This window comes from Carettochelys insculpta, chromosome 11 (genome assembly GCF_033958435.1).
Source record: "Carettochelys insculpta isolate YL-2023 chromosome 11, ASM3395843v1, whole genome shotgun sequence".
Classification (NCBI taxonomy): domain Eukaryota; kingdom Metazoa; phylum Chordata; order Testudines; family Carettochelyidae; genus Carettochelys; species Carettochelys insculpta.
The window spans coordinates 22,188,211-22,200,778 of NC_134147.1; the positions used below are offsets into that span (position 1 = coordinate 22,188,211).

Consider the following 12,568-nt stretch of genomic DNA (forward strand, 5'->3'; position numbering starts at 1 on the left):
TCAAGTGCGGCGTTTAGCCACTGGGTTGTTATTTCGGAATACATCTGTATTCCAAAATAGCAACCAAAGTCTAGACATAGCCTTATTTGTCAGTAGAAATGTGCCATATGGACGTTTAGGGCACAGTTAAGGGAAGTCCCACACCTTGACATTCCTTGCTTTTAAAGGTTTACAGTGGATGTATTTTATCCTTAACCACATTAATCCCTTTTAAATGAACTTTTTGCTTCTAAATGTGTATATGTGTACTCTGATATATCACTCAGTTGTGTTAATTACAATCATTCATTGCACTATAAATGCCTCCAAGAGACTGAGAAAGAGGAGGGGAGGCAAGAGAGAGATTAAATATAAAAAGAGTCTGTTATTAAAATTTTCATTTGTATTAGAAACAGAAGTTTTATGTTGTGGCCTCTACAGAAAAAATAACACTTCATCAGAAATAGGGTCCATTTTTGGTTTCTAATGTTCAGCCCGATACTGCTAATTATTCTACTGTATAGCATTTGAAAAAGGATATTTTCTTTTTTCATTCCTGGCCTGCTCTCAACAGTATCTATAGATCATAATCCCTTGTCTATGACATCATAACCCTTTCCAACAATCATAGATTGGCTGTCACAGACAAAGGATTAAGACTCACTAAGGAAGGTGGAAGAGGAGAGGAGTTATCACAGGAGAATGTGCACATACACAAATGTCCTTTATATAAGAAAATAAACAGGGATTTTACATTTATCTTCTCTTGAACAGCTGCAATAGTACTATTGATATACAGATTTGGTAATCTAATCTCTTTCTTGCTCCTGAGGGGTAGGAATTAGGTACCTATTAAATCTTAACACAAAGAAAAGACGGAGCTCAAGCCTGATGTGCAATAGACTGGTCCCCCTTGTCCTGGACAGTCTCTTTGACAATCAGCATCTTATCTCCAAATCTTTAGATGTGTAAAGAGATCTTATCATGGTTGGCAACCACAAAGTAGTCCCAATTTTTTCTGTTATTTTTTAGAACTTGTCTGTCTCACCAGCAGAATTTAGTACAATGAAAACACTACTTGACCCGTTTAGTGTCTGTGGTATGCTGGGACCAACACAGCTACAACAGCACTGCATACAGGGAAGATTTTGTAATTTTGGACCAGATCTTCAACTGGTGTAAATCTTCCTACACCATGGCCCATTATTTTTAAGAGGATCAGAAAAAGAACTGTTGTTTCTGCAGAAAATAGCAAGTGACCAATGTTTTGACAATCTTTGTGTCTGTATGGCTACATGCACAGTACAGAGATCTTTCAAAAGATCTCTTCCAAAAGAACTTCTTTCATGATAGCTCATCCACACACAACAAGGTGGATCAAAAGAGTGATACGTTCTTTTGAAAGAGAGCATCCACACAGACTCTGCTCTTTTGAAAGAACAGGCCAGGAATAGAAAAATCAGGTGCCAGCAGGATTTCTCTTTCAAAAGAAGGACCCTATGGAGCATCTACACTTATTTTCTCTCGAAAGAAGTTTTCAAAAGAAGGTTTTCTTCCTGAAACAGGAAAGGAAGAGTGATTTCAAAAGAGGTGCTGTGTTCTTTCAATTTACTTTCTAAAGAACACTTTTTGTGAGTAAACGTTCCGCGGGATCCTTTCAAAGAGTCCCACCTCCTTTTGAAAAGCCTTTCAAAGGAACTTGCCAGTATAGACGCAGCCTATAAGTTACTACTGATCTGTGATAGATTTAAGTAGATAAGTATATGAAATTACTTCTGAGTTAGGTGACACCCTTATTGCACTTCAGTTACAAATATTTTCTTTTTCTTTTTGATATTTAAGGGAATTATCTTGCAAGTGTGTGTATGTGTGTGTATAATCAGTGAGTTTGTAATTCAACAATGATCTTACTTCTATGCTCTTTCTTTTAATTTCTCTGGCCATGTCTACATGGCCCTTTAGCACATTGCTCCTGCCGACAGCGATATGCTAATGACAGTACAAGAAATTGTAAATGGAGCATAGCTGCTTGAGATTTCACTGTTGGCAGAGGGGCAGAGTGTGCCGGCAGTACAGAGGCTGTGTGGATGTGCCTCTGTTGGCTAAGCCCTCCTCTGTCACCAGTCCCTTATCCCTGAATTTTTTCAGCATGGAAGCCCATGACCTGCATGTGTATTATCGGTAGATTCTGAGTGAAAGCCTATGCCCATTCCTAGGGAGAGCAGTCTCTGCCTACTCTGTCCTCATCATGACTTGACTGTCGTGGAACCATTTGAGAAAGACTCTTCAAGGAGAACCCTGGAGTGGTTTTCTTCCTCCCTTTCTTCCTCCTATGAGTGGAGGAAGCCTGCCCTAGAATTAGATCCGCAATTGTCAGAAATGTGTAAAATTTCTATTAGAGGTATGATGGGTAATTTTTAGACCTTGAAGTGCTAACAGACCTATTTAACAATCAAACTGAAAACGTGCCTGGAGAGAAGTAAAAGAAAAATGTTCTTTACAGTGAGGGCATGAAAGAGGTTTGCTTATCTCTCCAGCAAAGTAGTATCTATTTCTGTTAAGCACTGCAGAGAATGTTGAGCAAAGAATATTTCAGTGATAATTCAGTGAGTCACTTCAGTTTAGGAAACTCCTGATGTACTATTGTCAATACCTAGTGAATAGAACATGATAGGGCAAACCTGCAGGATGAATTAAACCTAAAAAAAATTGTTCATAAGCAAAGGGACTTTGAACTGCTGCTTTAGCACAAAAAATTGTCTTCAGTTTCACTTATTTATATATCTATAATGGAAACATCCTGCTCCTATGAAATTCAGTAGCAAAGTTCACACTGGCTTGCATGGAAGCAGGGGTAGGTCCTACTTTAGTATTAGTTTACAGTGACACCTTTTAGCTTTCAGAACAAAAGAAACAGTCAAGTAGCACTTTAAAGACTAACAAAATAATTTATTAGGTGAGCTTTCATGGGACAGACCCACTTCTGGGTCATTATAGGGGGTCGTTTGCATACTTGGCTTAATCTAATTCTTGACTCCCCCACCACCCTTTCTGCCCCTCTACTCTCTGATTTGCTCAGCTTGATATTTTTTTTTCTGATTTGTCCACCTTGATTACTATTTTTGATTCTCTGTGCCTTAAATATTGAGTCTGTTCAGGTATGGCTATGGTCTGAAGAAGTGGGTCTGTCCCACAAAAGCTCACCTAATAAATTATTTTGTTAGTCTTTAAAGTGCTACTTGACTGCTTTTTTGTTTTGATAGTATATGGACTAGCATGGCTTTCTCTTTGTTAACCTTGTAGCTTTGTGTTAGCAAGCTTGAAGTATCTGGTATTAATCAGCCAGTAATGTAACAGGAAGTGTTAAGGAGTATTTTCTAATAAGGGTACTCATGTTTTAGCCAAGAAATATGTAATTTACCAACAAAAATTGTTAATTTACATTTAGAAATGCAAAACATCCTTCCTTTTATCTATGGTGAAGTTAAATTAATTTTTTGTATCTTTTGTTTGATTTTAATATATAATGTTCTTAATTTTTTAAAGCCAAAGCCAACTGAAACAGTCACAACTGATGAGTCTGGGGTAAGATTAGTAAACTGACCCCAGTGGTTGTACCTCTACTTGAGTTTCTTCTTTTTTACCATGTCTATATTTCCACCAATTTTTCTGTATTTTTCATAATTGTCCTACTAGCAAGGTGTATGGAGTGGTCTGCATTTGTTGTCAACGTACTATTGAACTATAGTACAAATGAACCCAACATGATCCTATTAACAAACTAGGGAACTTGGAAATGCATGTGGTGGTGTGAAGCATTTCTACAGGTCCTGTGTTCTTAGCATGTAATTTTTCCTTTCATATCATGCTTATAAAGATGAAAAGACCCTAAAGTACATTTCAAATCTTACCTTTTTCACCATTGCACTAGTCATTGTTTTTCTGAAAGTATTGCATGTTCCCCTTTTTATTTGGTTTCACTTCTCCATGATATCCTTCAGAATTCTGAAGACAGTGCTAGAATCTCCATAACTTTTTTCCGACTCTTCCGGGTGATGCGATTGGTGAAGCTTCTCAGCAGGGGCGAAGGAATCAGAACTTTATTGTGGACTTTTATTAAGTCATTTCAGGTGAGTATGATAATGTTAAATCTGCATTTTAATTGTAAATAAATCAAATTTAGTTTTCTGTGTCTTAGGGTACAGGTACAGGTTGAACCTCTCTCAACTGGCACCCTCGGGACCCAACTGATGCTGGACAGAAGAATGTGCTGGACAACGGGAAGCCGATATTTTCTAGCACAATACCAACACTTCCACTGCTTAGTGGGCTCTTTGAAGATGTTTAGGAATAAATTACAAGAGAGTTCCAGATTTGAAAGTTTCAACCTGTAGCAAAATACTCTAGTAGCATGCCTGTTGTATGTGGAAAGGTATTAAGTGATTTGAGCTCCTTTCTTACATTTTAAGAATCTGTATAAAAATTAAAATCTTGGGGAGAGAAGTAGAAGGGCTAAATTGTAAATTCAAAAAATGACTTTGCAGATTGAAATTAAAAAATAATGGAAGGCTTTTCCTGCTGTTTTAGGCTCTGCCATATGTTGCTCTTCTGATAGCTATGCTGTTTTTCATCTATGCTGTTATCGGAATGCAAGTAAGTATAACTCATTTCCCTCCTGAAGAACACTATGTTGTCCTAGTCCCACTGCTGGACTGTTTTTTCCCATGACGTTGAGGTTCTGGCCATGCTAATAAAGACATTAGGCTAGACCTGTGTGCTAGAAGGATACCTATGTGAATTACTGCTTTCCCAAAGGTATAAGAGCTGAGGAAAGAGGGAAGACCCCAGACCAATTGGGCTGTGATAAGGAGCATCCTACATGGAGTGCTTTTCCTTTCCTATTTCCCCCTTCTCTTTCATTTACCGTATGGTGATGTTCTTCTCATGGTTTTTCATCTGACAATGTGCATGTGCAGCATAATGACATTAATCTTCCTACAGCAAGCCAGATAATGGTCTCTAATACTGTGTAATGTCACCTGTATATATAATACAATGTCATATAGTATCTGAAGTACTGTAATGGGGAAGAAGGGTACTTGTGTGGTCAAGGCAGTGGACTTGAACACAGAAGATCCGTCTTTAATTCCCTGTGCTCCCACTGACTGACCATATGACTTTGGACAAATTGCTTAAACTCTCTGTACCTCAGTTCTCTGCTCCGTGTCTGTTTAGGCTGCATAGTTTTCAGGACAGCAAATATGTCTTCCTATTAGTATATGCCATTCCAAGCACAAATGGTATCTGAATTTTAGTTGTGACCACAAGGTGCTAGTGTAATGTAAATAATCTAGATAACATAATCTCACCCAGAACATAGGAGGATGCATAAAATGTGTAATAGTAGGGTTCAACTGAATTTTTGAAGAACTTCTCTGTAAATATGTAATAGTTACTGCATGCTTTCAGATTTGCATTATTACCAGGGAAGAACTGAAGAAATCAGAGGAAGCAGTTGTCACTTTTGTGAAACCATTTTTTCATTCAGAGAGATGCTAATTCAAACTACATTATTATGGCCACTATTCGTTTAGTCAAAATTAAGTAGCATAGACTAAAACGTAATATTTTATCCCAACTTCTGCTTGCAGGTATTTGGTAAAGTGGCTATGAGGGACAATAATCAAATTAACAGAAACAACAACTTTCAGACTTTTCCCCAAGCAGTCTTGCTTCTGTTCAGGTAAGTAAATTTTAATCTGCACTATTATGCATGTAGGACTGTAGTTTTGTGCTACAATATCATGGTAAGGACTTGGCTCACATAAACAAGTCAACAAAAGATGGGATATACCCAAGTTCTGATATTTCTATGGTGCTACCCAATTAACTTTGAACAATGAAGGTCCTTTGATCAGGAGATAAAGACTGTCCAAGTTATTAGATAAGAATGTTATGAGGCAGTTATTTAGATACACTATCTCATGTGACGTTTCCTGGTCAATGTTGTATGCTAAAATGCATCAGACAATAAGAGCAACCTTCTTTCTCTTTTAATTCAAATTGGTTAAAAAATTGAGGGCCAAGGCATAACCTCAAATGGAGTGAAGGGCCCCCAGTTTATTTGTGCTGACTTACAGTCATCACTGAAAATAATCAGCCACAAGGCATGCCACGTAACTCAGTGAAACCCAGAACCACTTTTCCTGAAAAATGAAATGGGAAATGAAAAACACCACAAAGCAGTTCAGCAGTTCTGTCTTGTGAGAAAATAATTCTCTCAGAACCCACAAATATGATAGACCACCCCAAAACAAATATCTAAAGCAGAGGTTCTCATACTCCAGGATGTCCCTTCTTAGAGGGCACTGAGGAATATTCTATCTCTAAGCTGACTGTTGATATTATAACGCTTGATCTTTATGGGTTATTAACAACCTTTGATCTCTGTTGTGACATATATTTTCATCTTTTACCTACCCCATGTGCTTTTGAGGTTAAAGATGTGCTACATCATGCAGAAAGGGATGGAGGTGGGATGGTCTCATGCACTGTGTAGTCGGCTAAATATTGATTGGGATTCCGTTGGTGTAACTGAATGGAGAATACAACACAAGAAGAAAACAATATATTTGAAGCAAATTACCAGTAGATGGGCATTTTGGTGGGCCTTCAATTAATAAGCCACATTTTCAGGCAAAAATTGCACTCACAAAAAAAAACATGTTATGTCTTAGGCATAGTCGAAGGCACACATCTTTACCCACTTAGCACACACAAATATGTGTTAGCCTCCTCCTGCTTTGGAAAATGTTAATCATCTGTAAAAAAGAGTATGTATAATGAACACTATATGTGGTGTGCTGCCAGAAAGAGACAGCTTCTTCGAGCCCTATCCTTTGTTCCCTCATTCAAGGTGCTTCTCTAATGCCAATCCTGAACACTAGAGTACAATAAACTCCTTTGTCACAGTAGTACATATGTGGAGAAGGAAGTGATGTGTTAGAAACAAAAATAAACAGAGGATGGGTCCATTCCTACAAATTTAGCTTAGCATAGTGGCTCCACCTATAAGTATGTCCCACATGACTTAAGTGAGACAACTCAAGATAGTAAGCACAGTTTGAGGAGTCAAGACTCTATAGGTAAGTGGTCAGCTTTAGGCTGACCAGTTTGTGTCCACCACACCAGGCTGTTAAACATTCTGGAACCCAAGTCACTTAGAGAAAATTATCAATTTCCCCTCAAAAACCAAGTGTTCCACTTCAGGGACTATTTATGGGAGGACCACAGGGGAAATTTTGTGTACCACTAAAGGCTGGACCTCTCTAGTCCAGTACCCTGAGGACCTGACTGGTGCTGAACCAGAGAATTCACTGAACCATGGGAGGTCAATACTGTCTAGCAATATTACTAACACTACCTGTGCTTATTGGGTTCTTAGAAGACATTTAGGGGTAAATTAGAGCTAAATAATAGCACAGACCACTGAGAGCCAGGACTGGTGGCTGTAAACAAATTTTATGGGAACTGCAGAAAAGGCGACCACAGCCAGGATAAGTGGACATTCAGCTAATTAAAATCATGCCAGACCACAGACATTGCTGGACCAGAGAGTTCAGGACTAGAGAGGTTCAACCTGTGGTGGTCGTACAGTTGCCTCTTATTTACCCTGGAGACCTCTTCAGCTCAGAAACTTGACTTCTGGGGAGGAACATCCAAACACAGACTTCCAAATTTGTATACAATATTTCATTTACTAAACTAAATAACTAAATAAAAGCATAACAATATATACAAACAAAAAAGAAAGTAAGGTAGTGTAAAATTAATCTAATTATCAGATTACAGGGAAGCAAAAAGACTTTGCCAGGCCCTAGGTAAAGTGGGTCAGGGCCAGCTCTGGGCTCCAAGAAGAGGCGGGGCATTGGGCAGAAGGGGTGGGACCTGGGGGCTAGTACCCCTCAGCTAGCTCTTCAGAGTCACTTAGTGCACCACCTAGTGCTTCGGTAGTGATTTAAATGGCCCACGGCTCTGGTCGCTGCTGTTGCTACAGTTATTGTAATTATTTGTAATGGCAGCAACGATTAGCCTCAAAAGTAAGAAAATATTATAAAACTCAGACCCAGGCTCATGAGCTCCTTCAGTTCCAACCAATGAGAGTGACATCCCTCCTGTGTTGAAGATAATGGAGGAAACTACAGCTTTGATATTAGTTAATGCACTTGCCAACATTATTGGTGGTTACGTGGTAGTCAATCTCTTCTGTCTTCTCCGGCTCCAATACACGGACACCGTGAAACATTCCAGTACTTTTCAAGGTGACATAATAGCCAAGTGACAACTGTAAGTGTCAATAACATAATTTCTCAGGATTTAACACACAACTTCTAACCTGCAACATATATTTCTGTGTTATCATAATGTGTTATCACTATGTTCTGTTTTTTGCTTGCTACCTGACTGAGAGCTACTGCAAGAATATGCCCTCAAGGTGGAAATCACACCCCGAGGTTGAGTAAAGAAACACTCTTAGATACCAAGGTTGTTTTTAGATATTGAAAAACTATCTCATAGGCACCATTCTCAGATAAATTCTGTAGGTTCTAGCTACATGTACACACATGTATAAACACGGACTATGCTACCACCCATCTGCTGGAGTTAAGGCATGCAAGAATGCTGAAGGAGAGCTCATTTGAAAACAGTAATTCTTGGTTGATCTTGTCGTGTTTATGCCCTAATAAAGGTGTGCAACTGGAGAAGCCTGGCAGGAAATCATGCTGGCCTGTTTGCCTGGAAAACGCTGTGATCCAGAATCTGACTATAGTCCAGGGGAAGAATTCACGTGTGGAAGCAACTTTGCAATTATTTATTTCATCAGTTTTTATATGCTTTGTGCATTTTTGGTGAGTCCAGTTTGTGTTTACCAGTAAAAGTGAATTTTAGCATTCTGATTGGATAACAAACTAACAATAAAAACCCAGCTCCACAATTCATTTTATAAAATATTTTTTAAGGTTTTATGTTTCACGAGGACATCCAAATCATTTAGTTTCAGCTAAAGGCCCAATGTTACCAGCAGTTATATGCATATACAGTGAAAGCTCTGTGATCAAGCATGTTGGGAGTATTGGAGTTGCCAATTAATCAAGTATTCTGATTAATCGAGAGTTATACTTTAAGAATGGAATACCAATTTTCAAAGAATACAGTCAAATGTATAAAGTAGTATAGAGGTACTCACCAATCCAATAGTGCTGCAGTACAGACTCATTGTTTTCTTGAAGCATTTAGATGTATACAGGTAATGTCTTCTGTACAGTCCATTATCTTATAATACTACAGTGCATGGTGTACCATCAAGGGTCTGAAACTCCCAGTCTACAGGCTAGCTGGGGCTGGAGCAGTTGCACAGTTGGGACCATGAATCTAGCCAGCCAAGGGGAAAGCCTGTAGTTTACCAATCCCCAAACCCTGTCCTTTCCTGCCAATGCCCTGCCCTTGCCTACCCATGGAATCCCATACCCCAAGGATGCAGCTTCTGGGATCACTGGCCTAGCACAGCGTGGCAGTGGTGGTTGGGCTCTAGTGGCTGGTGGCAAGAGTTGTGGGGAAATGGAGTGCACAGGGTGGGTGCACTTTTTCCACTTTTCTGCAGCACTTGTGGGAATAGTAACACGCAACTCTCCCACTCCCCACTCTGCCCACAGCCTGCTGGGACTCCTGTTCTGGATTATTATGAGGGATGGCCTGCAGGCAGGGAGTTTGAGGCCCCTGGATGCATCCAGACTATTAAAAATATATTTAACACAAAAACTAAAGAGAACATAATTTAATCTTCCTTTGATCCAGAAGGCACTTCAGGATCTTATAGTGCCTCAGGGTCATCATCAGATATCACTGCAGATGTAGAAGGCATAGGACAGGAGTCTCAAATTCCAAGCCCTGGGCCATCTGCAGCTTGAGCAGATCCACAATCCCAGCAGCACCCAGGTCCTCAGCACCCTAGTTCTGGGTGCAGAGGGTGCCACTCAGTCTGAAAAGCCTACTAAGTGAATCTCACTGGCCAGGGAGCTGCCCAAGATGACATGCTTCTTCTGCACAAAGCAGGGGAGGCTGGTGGGTATCACTTTTAGTTACTCTCAGCAGGGGTGGGGGATCTCAATGCAATGCGATGGATGCTAGTGAGGGAGGGTAGGCAAGGTTCCAGTGAGAGCGTGTGGATGTTAGCCGGGGGAGGACATTCCAGTGTGAGGATATGGGGTTGTCAAGATCAGGATGCAGTTTCAGGTCTTTTGTAGGATCCTGGGCTCTGTCTGGACTCTTGGAGGCAGGGGAAAACAGGATCAGCTTGCATTTACTGTATTGCCAACCCCAAGAGTTCAAAACTCATGAATCAGCCTCCCCACATTCACTGCCCTCCCACTGAAATGGCTTCTTGGAATCACAGATAAAAATATTCTTGAGGATCTTTTTATTTGGCATCTGGTGTTTGAGGTCTTTGGATGAATTCAGGGCACATTTTTTAGCTTTTTCAACAAATTATGAAACTTAAAGTCTCCTTTTAAAAAAAATGGAAAGAAGAAAAAGGAGGCTGGGATTCTCTTTTAATACCATGCACCAACAAACAAGCATAATCTAATAAACCAGAGTGATCACAGTTGGTAGTGGTGCTTGAGGCATCAGGTAGTGAAGTTCCCTAGATCTAGAGTGTGGCTGAGGTTTTCCAGAAGAAATAAAAAGCCCCAATTATCAGGAGGCTGGTGATTGTCATCACTGATATCTAGTCAGTTTCACGAAATGGATTCATAGTTTCATATCTTACACCTCTGGATGGGACAGCTCTTCATACACATACACCAAACCACAGGGATGTGCCAGCAGCAGCAGTGCAGAACTAGCAGCCAGAAGCTGCTGTAATCCCACTGTGCTGCTGGTGGTGGTGGTGTCAGGGGGTCCCTGGTGGATTTTAAATCACCTGGGTGCAGCAGATGAGGCTGGGGGATGCTTTGAAGGGGACGCATACAGGTCAGCAGGCGGGGCTGGGGGACATGGGGTGGGATGAGGGGAGAATGCCAGGAGACCCCCACTCACCCCAGAGTCCTACCAAAGTGGGGCATCTGCTGGCCCAGTTGGAGGATTTGTGGACTGGCACTGGCCCTAAGGTAAACTGCGTTTCAGACCCTTGATGAATCTATGATACACCATGAAAATTGCTTTGGTGAAAAATCCACGTTTCAGCTTGTTTATTTCTCTTCTGCCTCTTTTGCATCATATAACATGCTGGGCTGCATATAGTCCTGGTTACTAGACTGAAGATATGTATTGGGAGTTACCAGAAATGATGGATAATTGAGCTTTCTCATTAAGTGCTGGATAACAGAGCTTTGACTATAGTCACTCCATCAGGAAGTTCCACTGAATTTAAGTCTTCCTCTCAAGTCCATCTGGCCTCCAAGAATGATGGCCCAAGTTTCAGCCTGAGCTGCAACATCTATAAAGTTATTTTTAGTGTGCTAGCTACAGCCACACTAGCGTAATTCAATCTACCTGGCCTGGAGTCCCAGCCACAGTCTAGATGTAATCTGAGACAGTATGGTCATTATAATCACCTATGGAATCAGCTCAGCTAATCATTGTCAAGGATTTTATTAAGCCCCATGGCAAAGTAGACTTTGCAGGAGGGTTTTAAAGGGGGACAATGAGATGACTTTCTGGGTATTTATACGAAGCGTCTCCCTGGAATGAGGGACAGGATGGGAGAAGGAACAAGTATGCTTATTTGAAATTGGAACAACTGGGCAACAGAGGCTGACATTGTGGGCCAGTCAGAGACAGGAGCTGACTTTCAATACTAAATGAAAAGAGCTCTGTAGGGCAAGAATAGGTCATGAAGGGCCTTGACAGTAAAGGCAAATAGCTTTTGTTTCATAAGATAGAGAAGAGAGAGAAGGACAGTAAAGGGATTGAAAAGGAGAGGCAACATGGTCAAAGCAACTGGAAGTAATCATTTGAAAATAGTCTTCAAAACAGTATTCTGAACGGATATCAGCAGGACAAAACTGCATTCATTACATTAGTACAAATAATAAGTAATAATTGGAAAAGTTGAATATTTATCAAATCTGGTATTCACTAATGCTGCTTAACTGATTTGAGCCTAACTGCTGAAAATGTCAAGTTATTCTTTTATATAAATGCATATGTCAGCAAAATGAAGGCAATGTAAGTGTTGAACTGCCTTTTAGATTATCAATCTATTTGTGGCTGTCATCATGGACAACTTTGATTATTTGACACGTGACTGGTCTATTCTGGGTCCACATCATTTGGATGAATTCAAGAGAATATGGTCAGAATATGATCCTGAAGCAAAGTAAGTTAGATCATTTCTCTGCCAAGATATCACTAATGGATAAAAAATAGTTTTACATACTTTCTTCAGAGGCTCATATAAATGTGACAAGTAGTATGTATTTGTTGTAGGGGAAGAATAAAGCATCTTGATGTAGTTACATTGCTGCGACGCATTCAGCCTCCACTTGGTTTTGGCAAATTATGCCCACATCGAGTGGCATGCAAGGTG

The 12,568-nt window shown here is 40.1% G+C and overlaps 1 protein-coding gene across 1 annotated transcript in view; it reads left to right on the forward strand.

Annotated features, from left to right (window-relative positions):
- Window positions 1-12,568, forward strand: part of CACNA1D (calcium voltage-gated channel subunit alpha1 D) — a 354,295-nt gene that overhangs the window by 290,034 nt on the left and 51,693 nt on the right. Inside the window, exons 32-37 of the mRNA XM_075006076.1 lie at window positions 3,981-4,109; window positions 4,567-4,632; window positions 5,631-5,722; window positions 8,729-8,888; window positions 12,231-12,358; window positions 12,469-12,565. Coding sequence (XP_074862177.1) covers window positions 3,981-4,109; window positions 4,567-4,632; window positions 5,631-5,722; window positions 8,729-8,888; window positions 12,231-12,358; window positions 12,469-12,565 — 672 coding nt within the window. The remainder of the gene's footprint in view (window positions 1-3,980; window positions 4,110-4,566; window positions 4,633-5,630; window positions 5,723-8,728; window positions 8,889-12,230; window positions 12,359-12,468; window positions 12,566-12,568) is intronic.